This window comes from Panthera uncia, assembly GCF_023721935.1.
Source record: "Panthera uncia isolate 11264 chromosome C1 unlocalized genomic scaffold, Puncia_PCG_1.0 HiC_scaffold_4, whole genome shotgun sequence".
In the NCBI taxonomy this organism is placed as follows: Eukaryota; Metazoa; Chordata; class Mammalia; order Carnivora; family Felidae; genus Panthera; species Panthera uncia.
Genome location: NW_026057585.1, coordinates 87,461,235 through 87,481,269, shown reverse-complemented (window position 1 = coordinate 87,481,269; position 20,035 = coordinate 87,461,235). Strand labels below are relative to the sequence as shown.

The following is a 20,035-nucleotide window of genomic DNA, read 5'->3' as shown; positions in this document are numbered from 1 at the left end:
GTTCGTCGGACATGTGACTCTTTTTAAAAGTGTTTTTAAGTTTACTTATTTGAGAGAGAGAGAGAGAGAGAGAGAGAGAGAGAATGTGAGAGTGGGGGGAACGGCAGAGAGAGACAGAGAGAGAGGGAGATGGGGAATCCCAAGCAGGCTCCACACCATCAGCGCAGAGCCTGACACGGGGCTCAAACTCACGAACCTCGAGATCATGACCTGAGCCAAAGTCGGATGCTTAACCCACTGAGCCACCCAGGTGCCCTGAACATACGACTCTTAATCTCAGGGTCATGAGTTCAAGCCCCACATTGGGTGCGGAGCCTACTTAAAATTAAAAAAAAAAAATTTTTTTTTTTAATCCATGTGGTTCTTGAGGCCCAAGAAGATCCAGGAGGCAGACAGGTAAAACATTAGAGCTCCAGCCACTTGATCCTTCTCTTCCCCACCCTTTCCTATGCACGCTCCCCCGCCCCCCAAACACACAGGCCTGATTACCCACGGACCACCTCCCACCCCAGGCCTGCCTTTGACCCTTGGCCCACTTTTAGGGTCCTAGAGGTGGTGGGAAGGGGGTATCAATCAGCATCTCAAAGCCCAGAGGAGCTTCCTTTGGGTGCGCAGCAGGCTCATCCTCCTCCCAACCTGGAGAGGGAGAGCCCACCCCCTGTGAGATGGGTGTGTGTTTTTCCCACACATCCCAGCCAGCCAATAGGGACACGGGATTTCAGGGGCGGGCCTGAGAAGTCCTCCGTAAAAGGAGGTGGGGACCAGTGCCCGTTGGTCTGTTCTAGGTGTGAGGAGGTACCAGGGGCTCCTCCGGGCTCTGGAGGTAGGCATGTCCTCCTTGGGGCTGGGGGAGAGACCAGAGCATCCTCAGGTGTGAGGTGTGGGGAAAGCCCTTCTCTGCCCCCCTCGGCGAACTGATTTCCTCTTCTACCTCACCCTCGGCCGGCTGAGCTGGCCCGGTCCCAAGGAAGATGAGTTTGGGGCAGGAGGCAGTCAGTTCATGCACTGAGCACACGTCTCCTCTCTCTGAGCAGCTCCCAGCATGGGCAAAGAGAAGACCCACATCAACATTGTGGTCATCGGCCACGTGGATTCGGGCAAGTCCACCACAACGGGGCATCTCATCTACAAATGTGGGGGCATCGACAAGAGGACCATCGACAGGTTTGAGAAGGAGGCCGCGGAGGTGAGGCTGCTCTATCTGAGCCTCCCTGCCCTCCTTTCCAGCCTTGGTTTCCCTGGGAGGGATGCCTCTTGTGGGCTGGTAGGCGCTTTCCTGCTCAATCATGCCAGGCAGGTGGTGTGGCTGCCATTTTCCAGGTGACACAAATGAGGCTCCAAAGGGGGACAGCGCTTGCCTAAGGATGGCACCAAGGTTTAAATGTCAGTGTGACACAGACGCCATGCTGTCTCTCCGAAGGTAAAGCTGCCATTTAAGAGGGGAAAGGATTTATTTGCCATGCTTCTGCCATGGACCTTAGGGCCCTGGATACAATGCTGAACTTGGCAAGCACTGCCCCCTAGAAACTCCTGGTCACACACCCTCCCGTTACACGATAAGCTCAGCAACAGCGTGGGTGCTGTAGGAAGCCCAGTCAGGAACAATGAATGCGTCCTGAGAGGCCCTGAAGGCTTCCCCGAGGAAGAAACCTCTTCTGAGCCTTGAGGAAATGGGGCAGGTGTCCGTGAGCCACCAGGAGATTGGAACAGCAGGTGTAGTAGGCCTTGAGTGCCCTGTTAAAGAGCCTGGCCACTTTCCCTGCAGCCACTAAAGGGTTTCCAGCATGCGAGTGACAAGAATCAGACAGTATCTTTTCAGAAAAAGCACACTGGCTGCAACACGGGGACAACAGGCCCAAGGGCCCAACGGTGGGGGCTGGGAAGCCAGTTGGGAGGTTGTTGCTCCTGACCCACAGGAGCAAAGCTGGTGGCCTGGGCTCAGGCGGCAGCAGTGGCCATGGCATGGAGAGTAATGGATGGAGTCCAGGGACTTGGAGTTGGGGAGTCCACAGAACTTAGGAGTTAGCTGTAGGGAAGGGGGTAAGGGAGGAAGAAGAGCTGAGGGTGAGCCCCAAGTTTCTCATTTTGGAAACTGGAAGATCGGTGAATATCCGGAGCAGAGCTGGTCTGGAGTCTGCTCTAGATGTGTGAAATTTGAGGTGTCCACAGGGCTTTCTGTGCTGATGTCCAGGAGGGCAGCTGAGTATTGGAGTCCAGAGCTCAAGACAGAAACCAAGATTGGAGACCAAACCACGGGAGTGAGCTGGGTACACGCCGTGGGAAAGGATGTGGGACAGAGTCCTGGGATGGGTGGAGAAAGAGCCCATGCAGGGGAATGAGAAGGGAGACCCAGGGAGGTGGGTGGAAAACCTTAGAGTTGAAAAAGCATCAAACAAGATGGGAATAGTCTGTAGAACCAGCTGCTGTAAAGGTATAAACAGATGGAAAAGAGAAAGCAATAGGTCATAAATCAGTGCCATCAGCTATTTTCCTAATCTTGGCTTCCTTGGGTACAGTTGGAATTGTGGGAGCGCTTATGTGCCAGGGGCTGCTAAGGAAAGTTTTAGAACTTTGAGAAAGAGACTGGTCCACAGTCAATATGACAGAAGCATAACCAGAGTTATAGAAAAAACCAAATGGTCTGATGCAGTGTTTCTCAAACTTTCTGGTCTCAAGAACTCTTCACATTCTTAAAGCCACCCAAAGGAGGTTATGTGAATTATGTATTTATGATATTCAAATTTGAAAGTGAGGTTTTAAAAATGCTTAATTCATTGGGGTGCCCGGGGTGGCTCAGTCGGTTGAGTGTCTGACTCTTAATTTCCACTCAGGTCATGATCCCAGGGTTGTGGGATCGAGTCCTGTGTAGGGCTCCAAGCTGAGTGTGGAGCCTGCTTGGGATTCTCTCTCCCTCTGCTCCTCTCCCCCATTCGCGTGCATGTGCGCGCTCTCTCTCAAAAAATGCTTAATTCACTTAAAAATAATAGTAATAAACTCTTTATATGTTAACATATTTTTCATACAGAGAAAGTGTGATACTTAACTATTTTCCAAAACAAAAACTGTTGGGAGGGTGGCACTGTTTTACATTTTCGCTGATAGCTTTAACGCCTGGCTTAATAGAAGACAGCTGGATTCTCACCTTCTGCAATCAGTCTGTTGTGATTTCACATGTCATGTAACCCCTAGAAAAGACTACACAATGGTGAGAGAGTGAGGGCGGGGGGGCAAATAATGTCTTCATATTATAAATAACAGTTTTGACCTTGCAAACTCTAAAAGGTATCAGGGTCTCCGGACCGCTCTTTGATAGCTGCTTATCTGATAAATATTCTAAACTACAATGGATTTTATAGACGTTCCTACAGCGACAAAAGTTAGAATTAGAACCCAGGTGTCCTAACTTTTAATAACCTAATTAGTTTGCTTGGGGGGTGCCACCTGGTCTCTGGTCTTTCTTGTTCTCCACTCTGCCCTCTAATTAGAGCTAAAATGAACAGATGCCCAGGTCCCGTGAGCCGGCAAGTGGCAGAGTGTTCCCTGAACAAGCATGCTAACTTGAATATGGTACCACTTTTAGGTAGTGTCATTTTTACCAGTGCTGAAAGAAGCTCAACTTTTCCAGGGTGTCACGAGTAATTATCAGCCATAGATACTGGTTTAACATTTAACATAAGGTAGTGGTTGAGAGTTTGAACTGGAGTCTGATGCTTTGGGTTCAAATCCTGACTCTGCTGTTTATTAATTATATGATCTTGGGCCAGTCAGTTAATTTCTCTGTTACTTTACCTGCAAGATGAAGATAATAAAACTTCACTGAGTTGTTGGGAGATTAAATGAGATAACCCATGTTAAATGCTTAAAACAGCACTGAGCCCATGCTCAGAATTACTTATGTGTTTGCTACTACTGATTGAGGGCTTGCTGACCATGTGCCAGTGGTCCACATGCCTGCCTAGGCGCTCTGTCATTTGGCCCTGCGTCACTCTGACTTTAAAACATGCTCTGAAAGAAAAAATTATATAAGTAATAAATTCTATTGTTTGAAAGATTCAAAGGCATCTCCATACACTGACTGCCCTGTTGCCATCCCTCTCACTCTCAACTCGTTTGGGAACTTCTTTCTTGGTTCATGGGCAGCTTTGGATACCGAGGTGACCCTGGGGTCTTCCCTCCTAATCCTGGACCAGGTGGGCAAAGGTTCCTTCAAGTACGCCTGGGTACTGGACAAGCTGAAGGCAGAGCGGGAACGTGGCATCACCATTGACATCTCCCTGTGGAAGTTTGAGACCAAAAAATACTACATCACCATCATCGATGCCCCAGGTCACCGTGACTTCATCAAGAACATGATCACGGGCACCTCACAGGTACCACTAGAGTTGTCTTGGCTCTGCTTTGGGGGTGGGCAGTGGGTGTCCCAGGCCAAATTTGAGCTGGGCCTTCTTGCCCCTGTCACTTGGGCCAGGCAGACTGCGCTGTGCTGATTGTGGCAAGTGGTGTAGGTGAGTTTGAGTCTGGCATCTCTAAGAACGGGCAGACCCGTGAGCATGTGCTGCTGGCCTATACGCTGGGTGTGAAGCAGCTCATCGTGGCAGTCAATAAGATGGACATCACGGAGCCTCCTTACAGTAGTGCACGCTTTGAGGAGATCAGCAAGGAGGTGAAGGCCTATATCAAGAAGATCGGTTACAACTCTGAGGCTGTTGCCTTTGTGCCCATCTCCGGCTGGCATGGAGACAACATGATAGAACCCAGCAACAAGGTGAGAGCTGACTGGGACAGGGCCAATTCAATGCAACATTCCCACTCAAACCTTTGAGCTTCTCCTGGAATTACCAGCATTTTTAGCACGCTTATGGGCCAATCACCGTGCAGGGTCTCCTTCCCCAAGGGTTACATAATTTGATCCCCATTTTACAGATAAACAGAGATTACTCAAGACTATGCAACTAGTAAGCACAGAGTTGCGTTGTACAATGTAGTAGTTACATGTGGCTATTAAATTATTAAAGTTAAGCCAAATGAAATCATTTCAGTTCCTTAGTTGTATTGGCTACATTTCAAGTGCCCAACAAACATATGGGGCTACCATATTGGACAGGGAAGTTACAGAATATTTCCACCTTTGCAGAAAGTTCTGCTAAGCAGTGCCAGCAGAGTCTAGAATTCTAGTCCATGCCTATAGCATCTAAGCTACCTCTCAAGGCAGATTAGGAAGTGTGGGGGCAATATAAATGTGTCTAAGATATGGTCACTGTGTTCATGGATCCTGGAACCTAACAGAGTTTAAAATTCTTAAATGAGTGTCTCCCTACAAAGGAAGTCTAGCTCTGGCATCAGACCTGGGTTCAAGCCCCAGCTTTCTCCCTCACCCAGAGTAAAGGGGTAAGAGAGGAATTAATACTCTCTGCCTAAGGACCCCTTTGATGGGACTGTGAGAATTAAGTGAGAGACTCCACATGGGTTCATGCATACAGTTGGTGCTCAAATGCTAACTCAAATGCTAACTGCTATCTATCACTAACTACTGCCTAAAGCCTACCTTTTCTATAACTGACTTGAGGATTCTTAGCCGTTTCTTCCACATGTACATATCAGAACCTTTTTCTGATTATAAAAGTAATGTCTAACACTTTTACAATGAGCCTTTCATGTAGATATGAAGCATAAACTGCAATCCCATAGCTTATAGATAACCTGGTTTTCATGCAATTCTTTTTAGATATTCACAGCTGGACTTAAACTGTGTGTGATTTTTTAGAAACTCTTTGTTTAGAATCTTCTTTGCCATTTAAACCTGTTTAATACTTAATGGGTGTTTTATATTGCAGATCACAGAGGTACAGTGTAGCCATATCCTTATTAAATGAAAATGGTATTTGAGAAATTACCATGTGCCAGACACCAGACTAAACACTTTACATGGACACAACCCCATGAAGAACGCATTTTATTCCCATGTAAAATAAGAAAACTGGGACACAGTGTAGTTAAATAATAGCCCAAGGTCACCAGCTTCCAAGAATATGGTTTCTTGTTTTGTTAAAAACCACCATAATCATCTTGGTAAATAAATCTTTGCACGTGTCCTCGATAATTTAATTAGAATAAATTGCTACTGAAACAAAGGGTGGGCATTATTTTAGAGTCTTCTGACACATATTGCCCAACTGTCCTTAGGAAAGATTAGAACTACCATTGGCAGTGTGTTCACTTGGATGGTACTTCAACATTTGCATGCTGGGCACTGTCCTTGGTGCTGAGGGTGTGGTGGGGAATGAGACCCAGCCCTGCTCGTGGCACTGCGGTCTTGGGTCTCGGGTGGGAGAGACAGGGGGGTGGTAATATAGTGGATGATGACAAATGCTAAGAAAAACTTAAGGATGAGGGGGGCATGGTAATGAGAGAGTTCTTCTATATTGGGTGGTGAAGGCGGGCTCTTCTAAAATGACCATAGAACAGAAACCTAAAGCTTTGATGCCCATTCCCCAAGTATTAGCACATAGTTCAGCTAGTGAAATAAGGGGATTTTATCTTCTTGTCCCTTCGGGCATTTATTGGGCATCTAGTATGTTCTAGATGCTAAAAGAACAAAACATGCAGTCAGTGGACTAGACAGTAGATTTAGGATTTAGCCTCCACTCTCAAGAAATACCTGTGACATTGGAGACATCGGTTTCCCCATTTTTAAGATGGGGGTGATGCTGACCTCCTAGGCTTATTATGCAGGCCTCTGAGTTGCCATAGAGCCAAGTTAGTGTCCAAGTTCGTCAAACTAATAGAAGAGATTATCCTCACAATGAGGTTCTGTTTGAGTGGGGCGTTGGCCTCCTTATCAACTTCTTGTTTGGGCATTGGGCAACCTACTTTTGATCCTCAATTATTCCTCTGTAAAAACAGGAAATGTTCTTTTTTTTTTTTTTACGTTTGAATTATTTATATAAAAATGCTTATTACAGTTCTTCAAAGCCTCCTGCTTCCCTTCCACCCCACGCCCCCTGCTTACTAGAGTTGAGTATTAACAGAAATTATAGCTTTATTCCTTGAGTCACCCATTTTTTAGTCCATTAGGCAAGACGTGTTCTGTGTGGCTTCTGTGCTGCATAGCTCTGCTTCTCCCTCACAGAAGAGGGCTTACTTGACTGGAGCCTTCTTCCCTACCCACCAAAGCCATCCCTGATCCCCCTTACCGACCCTTTCACCCACGGCAGTCCCTGCTCCTCTCTCTTCTGAGAGTCTCACTAAGGACTGAGAGATTGTTGTGTGTGATTCCAAGGCCAGGGCACCTCTCCCATGTCCTGCCTTTAATCAATAGGTAAGGGCTGCTATTGCTTTGACACTGATGGTAGACTGAGATTTCAAAGCCTAGGGATTTTCTCAAGGGTCTATGACTGGAAAGGAGAAATGTGACTGGGATTCCACCAGTTTGCCTCAGGCCTGAGCTAAGACCACATGCTGATCAGCTCTGCCGCTTGATGGCTGGCTGCTCACTTGGCCTTTCACATCAACCTCCTTGGCTCTTTCTGTACCTCCTCTGTCCTGGATTTCCAGTTAACTGTTACATCTCTGAAGGCAAAGATGACGTTCCTGATGAGCTTTGGCGAGGGTTTTTAGAGAAGTAAATAAAGTGTCTGCTTAAAAGGCATGCATACGATGTACTGTCATACTTAGTTATCCTTTTAGAAGGCCTCACACTCAATAACGCTCTCCTGGCCTAAGATGTTGGGGAACATCTAGTGTTCAGAAGGTGTAAGTGTTAGAGTATTTGAGTCGTATCTTCATTCTCGCTCCTGATGCTTACTTAATTCTGCTGTATGTTTTTTCTGCTCCTTTGTTTCCCCATCTGTGGAATGACAAGATGGAATGAGACCCAAGAGCTAATCAGACTCTAGGAATCTCTGCTTCCTAAAAATATTGGCTCAAGTTGGGCAACAACTACAAGATTTAGAGGAATGGCCACCACTTAGTGGGTGTTTAGTGCATGTCAAACATTGTGCTTGGTGGATTGCATGTGGCCTTTTGTGTTTTACTTGAGCCTGCAAGGTAGGTGGGGATATGTTTCATAGATGAGGAAGCTGAGGCTCAAAATGCATTAAAAAATTGCTTGAAGTCTCATGTTAAAACCAGTTTGGCACCTGGGACAGGCTCCCTCAAGCCTAAGTGAGATGCACATTTGGTGGCTTTTCCAGATGTCCTGGTTCAGAGGCTGGAAGATCACCAGGAAGGAAGGAAACATGGTGGGCATGACCCTGCTAGAAGCGCTAGACTCCATCATGCCCCCTGCCCGCCCTGTGAACAAGCCCCTGCGGCTGCCTCTGCAGGACGTATATAAGATTGGGGGTGAGTACATGCTGTGTTGGGGGTGCTTGGGGTTGGGGGCTCGTGGAGGTCCGGCTGCTGACAGCTGTGGTTGCTCTGTCCCCCAGGCATCGGCACTGTGCCCGTGGGCCGGGTAGAAACAGGCTTCCTCAGGCCCGGCATGGTGGTGACCTTTGCCCCCTGCAATATCACCACGGAGGTCAAGTCTGTAGAGATGCACCACGAGGCCCTGGCTGAGGCCCTGCCCGGCGACAATGTGGGCTTCAATGTGAAGAACGTGTCGGTGAAGGACATCAGGCGGGGCTATGTGGCAGGAGACAGCAAGAATGACCCGCCCTCAGAGGTGGGGAGCTTCGTCTCCCAGGTGAGGAGGACCATTTAAGGGGTGTCCTCCTGAGACAGCCACACTGTCCTAGGAGAAGAATGGCCCACTGGGTCATTCAGGAAGTGGGCTCTGAGCATATGCTCCATGCTAGGCTCTTGGCCTGCAGTGTAGGTACAGTCCAACTGTCCAGGTTAGGATCCTGATTGCAGCTTATTTGCTACTTTGCCCTTTAACTAAACAATGTACTCTGCTGATCTTAGCTTCCACAGTATGGTCTTGATGTCTTAAAGCAGTTTTCAAATCAGGTGGATTAGAATCACCTGGGGAGTGTTACAAAAATGCTGACTCCTGGGGCGCTTGGGTGGCTGGGACTTGGCGACTGGTGCTTAGGACTTGAGCTCAAGTCATGATCTCCATCGGCTCGCTATCAGTGCCCGCTATCAGTGCCCGCTTCAGATCCTCTGTCCTCTCTCTCTGCTCTTCTCCTGCTTGCGTTTGCACGCGCGCTTGGCGCACACTCTCTCTCAAAAATAAACATTAAAAATGCAGATTCCAGGGGTGCCTGGGTGGCTCAGTCAGTTGAGGGTCCAACTTTGTTTCAGGTCATGATCTCATGGTTCATGAGTTTGAGCCCCGCCTCCGGCTCTGTGCTGACAGCTCAGAGCCTGGAGCCTGCTTCAGATTCTGTGTCTCCCTCTCTCTGCCCCTCCCCAACTCACTCTCGGTCTGTCTCTCAAAAATAAACATTAAAATTTTTTTTTTATTATTTATTTTTGAGAGACAGAGCACAAGTGAGGGAGGGGCAAACAGAATCTGAAGCAGGCTACAGGCCCCAAGCCACTAGCACCGAGCCCGACGCAGGGCTCAAACTCACGAACCCACGAACCGTGAGATCATGACCTGAGCCAAAGTCAGAAGCTTAACTAACTGAACCATCAGGCACCTCCCCCCACCCTCATAATTTTTTAATGCAGATTCCTAACACTCTTCTCAGTGGTTCTGGGAAGTGATGCAGTAGACATGGGTGGAACCTGGGAATCTGTACGTTAGAGCTCTCAGGTGTTTCCTTGGCCCACTTAGAATGTGAAGGCTGTTCTAGATGCAAAGTCTGGCACATTCTTACTTGTGCATGTGGAGGCTGGTGCTACCTTGTAGTGAGCTTGGGAACATTAAATGAGGCGGTGATATGTAAAACAGCTGACCTGGGGCCAACAGGTCACCTAACAAGTTAGCTAGCTGCTATTATAATCCATCTTCTGAATGGTGGGGGAAAAGTAGTACGTAAATAATGTACAAGTGTGTTGGTTTTAGTGTCACTCACCCCCAGCTCTGCCACTTGCTTGCTGTTCCATCATGGGTAAGTTACTCAGGCTCTCTGCTGTGAAAATTAAATCGGAATGCATGAGATCTACTTAGCACAGAACTTGGTACACTCAATAAACGTTCAAATGCTCACTATGACTTAAAATGTGTCCAAGGGGCCTGACCCCTTGGCTGGTCAGGGCTGCCTCCTTTGGAGGATGCTTGGCTAATCCCCTCCCCGGCTCCCATCCCACCCTGGGTTCCAGGTGATCATTCTCAACCACCCTGGCAGTATTGCAGCTGGCTACTCACCAGTTCTGGACTGCCACACGGCCCACATCGCCTGTAAGTTTGCAGAGCTCAGGGAGAAGATTGACCGGCGCTCAGGCAAGAAGCTGGAAGATAATCCCAAAGCCCTAAAGTCTGGGGACTCGGCCATTGTTCAGATGATCCCACGAAAGCCCATGTGTGTGGAAAGCTTCTCAGAGTACCCACCCCTTGGTAAGTCCTGACAGCACCTGGCTAGTGGGACTGCCCCATCCTCCTCCTGGCTCCAGGGAGCCAGTTAGCCAATGTGTCACATCCAAGCCAGGTTGCAGAACCTGGTTAGAAGGACCCGAGTTCCAGGTTAGGGGGGGCTCAACAACAAAAAAAAGGAAAATGGTTTTTGTCTAGTGTCATACAGCAAGGCAGGGGCCACTTTAGAGCCTTAGTTACTCAAAGTAGGGTCCGTGGACTAGCAGCATGGGCATCCCCTGGGAGGTGGTTAGACATGCAGAGCCTCAGGCCCCACCCAGACCTGCTGAACTCAAGTCTGCGGTTTAACAATATCCCCAGGTAATCGGGATGCATATCGATTTAAGACACTCTGATCCAGAGGAGGTGAATAAAGCAGAGATTATTAGGGATCTTCTTTTTCCATCTTCTTCTCTAGTGCAGTGGTTTTCAAACCTGGCGGATAATCAGAACCACCGATGGACCCTATTAAACTCAGCGGCTCAGACCCTGATAGATTCACCTGGTCAGGGCTGCAGCCTAGGAGTCTGTTTCTTAGATTCCCCAAGTATATTATACATGGCTAGGTTTGAACAATTAACCTAGAATGTTCTGAACTCTAATGTATAGGGGGTAGGCACTTTTGTACAGTGCCTATTCTGTGCTAGATGACAGAGATTTTTTAAAAAAAATTTTAACGTTTATTTTTGAGAGAGGGAGAGTGTAAGCAGGGGGTGGGGCAGAGAGAGAGAGGGAGACACAGAATCGGAAGCAGGCTCCAGGCTCTGAGCTGTCAGCACAGAGTCCGATGCGGGGCTCGAACTCACGAGCTGTGAGATCATGATCTGAGCCAAAGTCAGACGCTCAACTGTTCAACCGACTGAGCCACCCAGGCACCCCACAGATGATAGAGATTTATAAACAAACAAGTCCCAGCCTTCAGGGTCTCCCAGGGTGTGAATTTCAAAAGGCTAATTTTAGAGGTGGGCCACAGAGGCTGCCACATGAATCTTACAAAGCTGGTTTAGTACTTCCTATCCCTGCCAAAAATACTATGAGGTTGAAGCCAGATGCCATGAGCCTTTCCCTCTACCACTTGAAGTCAGAGAGCATTCAAGAACTCCCCTCCCCTAGGAGAAGCATCTGCCAGATTCACAGCTGAATGTAAATGAGATCCGTCCTGTGGGTTGTTGTGGTGGGCACAGAGAAAGAGCTAGTTGGTTGGCAGCTGGAGCATTGGTAGGGTAGGTTGGTGAATTGCACCAAAAGCAAAGTTTTTCCCTGTGACCTTTACTTATGGAAATGGGATGACAGTCCAGGGGCTAAGAATGTAAGTGTTGGTTTGAGACTTTCTGGGTTTTCAACCATCACAGAGTGACCTTCTTTCCCCCAGCTTTCCCAACTATAAAGTAGATAGGAGATCTATGAGACACGAAAATTAAATGCACTCATATGTATAATTTAGGGTATTACTTACTTGGCCTCCCGTACAAGTGTCCTAGCTCGTGCCTTGGTAGCATTCCCCATTTGTTTCTTCATGTCCTGTGTCCTAGGTCGCTTCGCTGTCCGTGACATGAGGCAGACGGTGGCGGTTGGGGTCATCAAGGCTGTGGAGAAAAAAGCAGCAACTGGTGGCAAAGTCACCAAATCTGCCATGAAAGCGGCCAGGAAGTGAGTGGTGACAGCTACTTCAGGCCTTTCCAGGCCAGGAGCAGCCCAGGAGGAGCCACAGCTGGAAAAGAATGGGCTCAAGGAGAAGCCTTGGACTTAACTCTTCTCTTGCCTTAACTGTCTTAAACCTGCCCCCTGCTAATGCAGTTTTCTTTTTGCTGAGGAGCTTGAGGCATGGGAATAAAGCACACCAAGACTTTTTGCCCCTGCCTCTATTGGCCTTGATGTTGCAAGCAAGGAGGAAGCAGGTGGGGTGCTCAGTCTAATTCTACCCCTTGCTTTCCTTCTGGTGCCTGACTGGTGCAAGAACCAGAGAGCTGGGGTCACAGGGAGGAAAAGGTGTAAAGAGAAAAGTCCAGGGCAGCTTTTGGCCCCGGCCAAATTCATCAGTTCCTAGAACAGGACTCTAGTGTTAAACAGCCTGACTTTAGTGTCTATAAAAGTTACTAAACTTCTGTGTGCCTTGCTCATCTGTAAAATGGGAAAACAATGTCTGCCTCCACAGGGATGTTGAAGTTTGAGCAAGCTGGTACTTGCTGGGCATGGTAATTAGCTACTCTCATTAACATGGTGTGGGCACTGGAGGCAAGTGAGCACTATCCTGGGATAGCACTATCCAGAACTGGAGAAGTTCTGTTGGAAAAAAGTTGGCAGGGGGAGAGCGAGCCCTGAGATTTGTAGGGCAAGCTCTGTTTTAGATCTGCAGGGTACATGTCTCCCTCAGGTTATTTTAACTTCAGCTTGACAATTTTAGAGTTACGAAGCTGCAAGAAACCCCAGGTTTCTTTCACCCAGAATCCCCAAATCCTATTTACCACATTTTTTCCCTGAATTATTCGAGAGTGATCTGCAGACATGATGGCCATTTACAGCAAATGCTGCAGGCGTATTTCTTAAATCCAAAAGAATATTCTGATATAACCAAGGTAAAGTGATCAGAATGAGGGTGTTTTATTTTTTTTATTTTTAATGTTTTATTTTTTGAGACAGAGAGAGACACAGCATGAATGGGGGAGGGGCAGAGAGAGAGGGAGACACAGAATCGGAAGCAGGCTCCAGGCTCTGAGCCATCAGCCCAGAGCCTGATGCGGGGCTCGAACTCACAAACCGTGAGATCGTGACCCGAGCTGAAGTCGGACGCTCAACTGACTGAGCCACCCAGGCGCCCCGAGGGTGTTTTAAACTAACATGGGTCCACTTCTGAAATCTGCAGGTCTAATTCAGATTTCACCAGTTACTCCAAAAACATGCTTCATGGCAAAAGAAAATCCAGGATCATGTGTTGCATTAAGCATCTTGTCTCTTTACTCCAAGTTTTGGAGCAGCCCCTCCCTTGGTTTGGTTTCTCCGAGAGGTTTGACTGAGGCCTCAGCTCTGAGCTAGCTAGTGGGTGCTTGGAGGAAGCTCAAGGGTGCAGGGCTGACTGATGGGGGGGGAGGGGGACGAGGGGTCTTTTTTACTCTCCTCCCTCAACCCAGCTTCCCAGAAGTCCCCTTTGTCCCTACTGGATGAAACAAGGAGAGCCTGGGGGATTTTACCTCCCCTGTAGCGGTGGGAGAAGGGAATTATGGCAGCAGAAATAGGCTTGTCTCTTTTGCCACCAAAGCCTTCTGTCCATTTATTCCTGTTAAAGAAACTGACCGATTCGAAATTCTACCTCCGTTGTGGATCCTGGCAGCCCCTTGAGTCCCGATGTTGAGGGTTTAGTGTAAACCAGGAAGCTCTATTACTGTTTGCGATTGGAGCCTTCGTCAGAGACCGATCTTGCAAGCCCTTTTTGCGACTGCAGGTTGACTCTTGACTATACACCGTGTCTAACACATTTTGGGGGGGGGGGGGGGGGGTGTGTAAGTTTGCTTGGCTACAGTGGGTTTATATTAAGAGCAACCTCGTATTGCAAGCTTACTGCGTGCCCTACGCAATTACCTTTGATTTTCACAACAACCGCATATGATCTAGGTACCCATTTTATCTTTTAATTTTTTTTTAACGTTTGTTTTTGAAGGAGAGAGAGAGGAAGGGGGGAGGAGTAGAGCAAGGGAGACACAGAACCGGAAGCAGGCTCCAGGCTCTGAGCTGTCAGCCCAGAGCCCGACGCGGGGCTCGAACCCACGAACCTCGAGATCATGACCTGAGCTGAAGTCGGACGCTCAACCGACTGAGCCACCCAGGCGCCCCTAGGTACCCATTTTAAAGCCGAGGGAAACTGAGGCTGAAAGAGGTCTAATTGGTAACCTGCCCTCGGTCGCAGAGCGATGAGCTAGCCGAGATAGGAGCACAGCTGCCTGTCTCCACAGCTCAGGACTCTTAAGCCACCACTGTTCTAATTGTATACATTCCATTTGTTTACATTTTTACCGAATAAAATAAATTTTTTACGTCACAGTTGGCATAATTGCTTTCATGTAGTTCTGGAAGTCTCATCACGCAAGAACCACCAGGTCCGGAGACTGGGGGGAGGGAAGAGCGTCAACGGAGACCGGAAGCTCAATGAAAAGTCCGTTCGGGAGTTTTAAAAACCGCTTTTGGAAAACCCAGGTCCCGGGGGTCTGCCGGCGTCGCCCGCGGCTGCCGGCAGCGCCCACCAGGCCTCGCCGGACGCTGCGTCGCGTCGCTCGGGCCCCTCCCGCTCCTCCTCAGCTCTCCCTTTAGCCTGGGAAAAGAGCCCGCCTCCTGACCCATAAGGCCCTGGGCCGGAAGCTCCACTTTCTCTTCCTGTCCTCCACCATGGCGGTGAGTAGCTGAGCCCTCGGTTTGCTTCCCTTCATCCGCCTTCATCCACGGCCGGCCGAGCCCGCGGGAGCTGCCTCGTCCGCGGCCGGAGGAGAAGGGAGCCCGCAGTGCTGGCCGTGCCGAGACTGGCAGAGCCATGCGGGCGCAGGGCGCGGAGCTGAACCCTGTCGCCTCCCCTCCGCTCTCTCAGGAGCGGGCTCGGAGCAGGCGCCGGGAGGGCTCAGAAGCATAGCCCGTAGGCTGCAGGGAGGGCGAGCGGAGCGAACGGAGGGGCTGGCACGCGGTGTCAGGACCTGTTGCCCGTTCTGAGGACTTGAGACCTCCCCGGCGCTGGGGAACCTCAGCCTGTTTGTCCGCTTGGGGAAGGCGCTCGCCTTCTGCCGCAGCCCCTGGGCTGCTTCGGAAGGGAACGGGGACGTCGCACAACCACGTGTTTCCCGTTTCCCCAGCTTTTCAATTCAATTTTCTCCCGCATTAGCTTTATAATGGGGACGCGCTCCGACACCTTACGCGTTGAGTCCCTTGGGCTTCATCCACTGCCTGTAATTTTAACTCCCGATACCCGTCCTCTTAAGTTTCCATTCACCCATTCCGTGCGTCGAGGAAGAGACCAGATCCCGCGCTGCCTGCCTTGGTGCCTCCCAGACTTTTTTGAACCCTTAGGGCCTTCGTTAGGAATGGGGATGAGCAGAGATCGGAAATGCTGTGTATCCAAATGCTGGACTCGCAGCTGTGGCGGGGTTGTGCGTTGACTGCTGCGCTTCCCGTGTTGCAGCAGGATCAAGGTGAAAAGGAGAACCCCATGCGGGAACTTCGCATCCGCAAGCTCTGCCTCAACATCTGTGTGGGGGAGAGTGGAGACAGACTGACCAGGGCAGCCAAGGTGCTGGAGCAGCTCACAGGCCAGACCCCTGTGTTCTCCAAAGGTGAGCAGTGGCAGTCAGGGGAGAGGGCCGGTGGCCGAGTATGCCTGGGTGTTTCCTAATTTACCTGGTTTCCAGCCTGTTGAGGGCCCGTTTTGCAAGTGACAGTTGGTATCCCTCAAAAGCATTGGCTTCCTACAGTACCCCAGACATATCCTCGTTTCAAAATTGGCTTGGGTGTTGGGATACCAGGTTTTTAAGTTAGGAGGGATGAAGCTAGGACTGGTCCAGGGAGAGATTTTACAGACAGAGTGGAAATGCTGGGAATACGGTAAATGGTATTTGGCTTGATTCACATTTAGAATTTAGGGGCTGCATTAAGAACAGAGTTGTGTGGGGCACCTGGGTGGCTCAGTGAGTTAAGGGGTAGACTCTTGATTTCTGCCCAGGTCATGATCTCGTGAAATCGAGCCCTGCGTCGCGCTCCATGTGCTGCTTGGGATTCTCTCCCTCTCTCTGCCCCTCCCCTGCTATGCGCGTGCTCACTTGCACTGTCTCTCAAAATAATAAGCTTTGTTTGTTTTTAATGTTTATTTTTGAGAGAGAGAGAGTGCAAGCGGGATTGGGGCAGAGAGAGAGGGAGACACAGAATCCGAAGCAGGCTCCAGGCTCTGAGCTGTCGGCACAGCCCGACACCGGGCTAGAACCAACAGACCGTGAGATGACCTGAGCTGAAGTCAGACGCTTAACCGACTGAGCCACCCAGGCGCCCCTCAAAATAAATAAACTTTTAAAAAAATAATGTAAAACACAGGGTTGTGTACCTAGACTAATGGGGTTCAGCTCATAGCTCCATCACTTGCTGGTCTGACTTTGGCCTTTTTGGGTCTCAGTTTCCTCATTGGCCTGAAGGGGATGTTAATAAGCTTGTGATGGATAGAGTGAATGAATTGTGTGAAATGCCTGCTGCCTGCCAAGCCCAGTGTAGATACTACCACTGTTGATTTTTTTGTTTTTGAAGTTTCATTGCCTTAGAATACTGGAATATGGCAAGTTCATGGGTTCAGAGCCTGCCTCTTATTTGGGGCACATTAACCTCCCAGAACTTCATCTGTGATAGGAGGATATTACAATAAGACTTTAGAGAATGTTAGCTACTATCAATAATGTTTTGTTTAGAACACAATGGTCATACTCCTAGTGGCCTATTCTGGCCGTGTACTTGGCCCCTCCTGAGACTTCGACATTATGACTTGGAAGCTCTTAGTTGCTGAAGTTACGACTGAGTGACTTGGAATTGGAAGATCTATTTTCTGTGTTAAGGATGAAACAGATGTGGGTGACACCGGTTAGAATGCCACCACTTAGGATGTGGATGGATGCTTCATGTCTCTTAGACCTGGAGATGATGTTCTGGGGAAGAGGTGAGTGGGGTGGACGTGTGATACCTGACTCCCTGTTTCTCCCTACCTGCAGCTAGATACACCGTTAGATCCTTTGGTATCAGGAGAAATGAAAAGATTGCTGTCCACTGCACGGTCCGTGGGGCCAAGGCAGAAGAAATCCTGGAGAAAGGTCTAAAGGTGAGGCTGATGTCTGTGAATGATTTCTCTGGGTTTTCCTGTGCCCTTTACATGTTGGGAAAGTTCTACGAAATCTACAGTTGTGACGTGATTTGTGTTGTGGGAAAATAGGATTTTATCCATGGTCAAGTTAATCGAATCGTATCTCTGGGGTGCTGAGTGTTGTGGACTAAGCTAGTAATTTTGGGAGAATTTGAGTTGACACGGGGTGTAATTGCATTTTTCTCCTTAGGTGCGAGAGTATGAGTTAAGAAAAAATAACTTCTCCGATACTGGAAACTTTGGTTTTGGGATCCAGGAGCACATCGATCTGGGGATCAAATATGACCCAAGCATTGGTATCTATGGCCTGGACTTCTATGTGGTATGGATATTTAATCTTTTCCACTCCTGGTCTGTGAGGAGAGTAGACTCTGCCTACTCCTTTATTTCGTATGTGCTATCTTGATGTTACGATGTTGGATTGAAGCTTTGAGTGTTGTCTGCTTTGTGTTGTCCCCCTCGGGAAGATGTGCCTCATCTGTGGCAGGTGTAGGAATACAACACTGAACTAGATAGACAGGATGCTGCTATTGTGAAGATTATAGTCTAGGATCTAACAAGCACCATTACGACTTAAGAGGCTGGTGAAGGAACTATTCCACCCACTGAATTGAAAATTTGAGTGAGTTCTGGTGCTGTATTTGGCGTGTGGGTTGGCTGTACTAACTAAGGCCGCTCTTTCCCAGCTCCTTCCCTTAGGGAAGGTAGGGTGGCTTCCATCCAGAGGATGTAGATACATGTTTGGTGGTGTGGCTGTTTGCTCAGTCAGGATAGGGATTTCAATGTACAAATGACCATTTGTGTGTTTGTCCAACCATGAAACTAAATAGCAAAAACCAGAAGTCCTGACTAGTGTGGAACCTGAGTAATGGCAGCACCCGCATTAGATTTGAATATCCAAATGCTAAGGAGAATCAGGTGATCACAGGAAGTTTGGGAGAAGCAAGACTTTAAGAAGCACTTTTGAACTGAAGCAGAAAAAACGAATAACTATTTCTTTGTGCTTCTCAGAATCTGAAATTTTCTATAATGTATATATTATAGTAAGATTTTTTTTTTTAAATTTAATGTTCTTTTAAAAATGTGCTTTGGAGACTAGGGAGCGATGGTGGAGAATCCTTAGCTACCATTGGAAGTCAGGCAGGGAGGGTGGGAGGTGCTTGCAAGTTCCAGCCTCCAAAGCAGATTTAAAGTGTGGTATGTTGTCCTGGATGCTGCTAACAGTTTTATCAGACCCTGAGATCGTGGGTCTCTTGCTCCAGAATTCGCTGGGGCCACCAAATGACTCTTGATGATCAGTCTCAAATGTGTGAGTCTTGTCCGTGTACTCTTGACTCTGAGCTGGCTAGGTGACTGTTGGTTATTCCTGGGACAGGTGCTGGGTAGGCCAGGTTTCAGCATCGCAGACAAGAAGCGCAGGACAGGCTGCATTGGGGCCAAACACAGAATCAGCAAAGAGGAGGCCATGCGCTGGTTCCAACAGAAGGTAAAGCTGATTTATCTCAGGTGAAGTGGTGGAATGTGGTGTTGGAGTTGGGATTTGGGGGTGCAAAATCCAGCACCATTTGGTGGGTAGTTTCTTTAAAGGTAGTATATTTGGGCAACTTGGCAAACGTGGGCTTCCAGGGTTGGTGGTTTGAACACCCAGAATCAGGCTTTCTCCCCACCCCTGTAAATGCAGGTCGTTGGAAGGGGAGGAATATGGCTTTAATAGGAGCCCCCTTTTCTCAGGGTCAAGCACGGTTTGAGCACAATGTAGTAGTTGTTAAAACTGGCCAGCTTCCTGTTCAGTCTAGAAGGGATGTGGGATTCAGAGCTGAATTCATGTGTCATATTTGGAGTCTCAAACGTTAGCCATTGCTGCAATCTTTGCTGTTGCCTCCTGTTGTGAAAAAATAAAATCTCTTCTCTTTCAGTATGATGGGATCATCCTTCCTGGCAAATAAATTCCCGTTTCTATCCAAAAGGCCAATAAAAACTTTTCAGTGAAATGTATATATTACTGTTGTGTGTTCTGTGAAAGGAGCCTGGCCATATTCAAGTCCCTGGACCTCAAGCCACTTAAAGCTTCAATGGGAATAGCTGGTAACAACCCTGTCGTCCTCTGGATGCCAGTGTTTCCTGGCAGATCGAAGCCTGAGTTCCGCAGCATTGCCTGTGCTCACCATACCCTTGTTATTAGGTTGTGGTGGTGGTACGGTAGTCACGTGGAAACTGATGTTAGAGGGGAGGGTATGATTGGGGCTGGGGTTTGAACATAGAGCCTTGGTTAAAGGTGGGATGCAGGGCTCCCATGTTTCAGGAAGCTCCCTCTATTCAGTAATTCTGCTCTTCACTAGAGATTATACCAGCACTTGCATTGTTGAAGGAAATCACAGGTTTTGGCGTGTGATGCTTGGGATTAAATTTTGGTTTAACTGTTCAGATTCAGTTTTCCTTTAAAATGAGGATGTATAGGGTTGCTAAGGCAATAAAAGCAGAGAAGAGAATGGTCTTTGAGCCAAATTGGATGTGATTCCCTGTCCTCCTTTTTATCCACTATGTTACCTTAAACTAGTTAATCTCTGCTTCAGTTTCTCAATTGTATCATGGTGGCAAGTGATAGCCCTCAGAGGTTAAAGATTAAAGTTTAATACGTCTAGAATACTTAGACTTGTACCAGGCACACAGTGCTCAAAAAGGGTTAATTTTGTGTTTTG

General features: G+C 48.3%; 2 protein-coding genes and 1 long non-coding RNA gene across 5 annotated transcripts; 2 read left to right on the top strand and 1 right to left on the bottom strand.

Annotated features, from left to right (window-relative positions):
• The first annotated feature begins 936 nt into the window (after nt 1-936).
• On the top strand, nt 937-12,272 carry LOC125912969 (elongation factor 1-alpha, somatic form-like). The gene is made up of 7 exons (XM_049617836.1): nt 937-1,186; nt 4,191-4,370; nt 4,469-4,765; nt 8,193-8,343; nt 8,430-8,685; nt 10,191-10,450; nt 11,998-12,272. Exons 1-7 carry the CDS (start codon nt 1,043-1,045, stop codon nt 12,117-12,119), a joined length of 1,410 nt encoding a protein of 469 aa, XP_049473793.1. The 5' UTR covers nt 937-1,042; the 3' UTR covers nt 12,120-12,272.
• On the bottom strand, nt 2,982-14,584 carry LOC125912972 (uncharacterized). 2 transcript variants are annotated; one of them, XR_007454886.1, is made up of 5 exons: nt 14,495-14,584; nt 11,922-12,051; nt 10,262-10,344; nt 9,969-10,025; nt 2,982-3,195 (listed from the first exon to the last, which is right to left on the bottom strand). It is a non-coding gene; the product is annotated as an uncharacterized LOC125912972 (long non-coding RNA). The 2 variants fall into 2 exon arrangements; XR_007454887.1 differs by lacking the exon at nt 2,982-3,195 and adding an exon at nt 7,595-7,846.
• A 243-nt stretch (nt 14,585-14,827) lies between these two features.
• On the top strand, nt 14,828-19,301 carry RPL11 (ribosomal protein L11). Of its 2 annotated transcripts, none has more exons than XM_049617829.1 (6): nt 14,828-14,848; nt 15,627-15,774; nt 17,188-17,294; nt 17,527-17,658; nt 18,712-18,822; nt 19,253-19,301. In XM_049617829.1, exons 1-6 carry the CDS (start codon nt 14,843-14,845, stop codon nt 19,280-19,282), a joined length of 534 nt encoding a protein of 177 aa, XP_049473786.1. In that variant the 5' UTR covers nt 14,828-14,842; the 3' UTR covers nt 19,283-19,301. The 2 variants fall into 2 exon arrangements, with proteins under 2 accessions (XP_049473786.1, XP_049473784.1); XM_049617827.1 differs by having other exon boundaries at nt 15,624-15,774.
• The last annotated feature ends 734 nt before the right edge of the window (nt 19,302-20,035 follow it).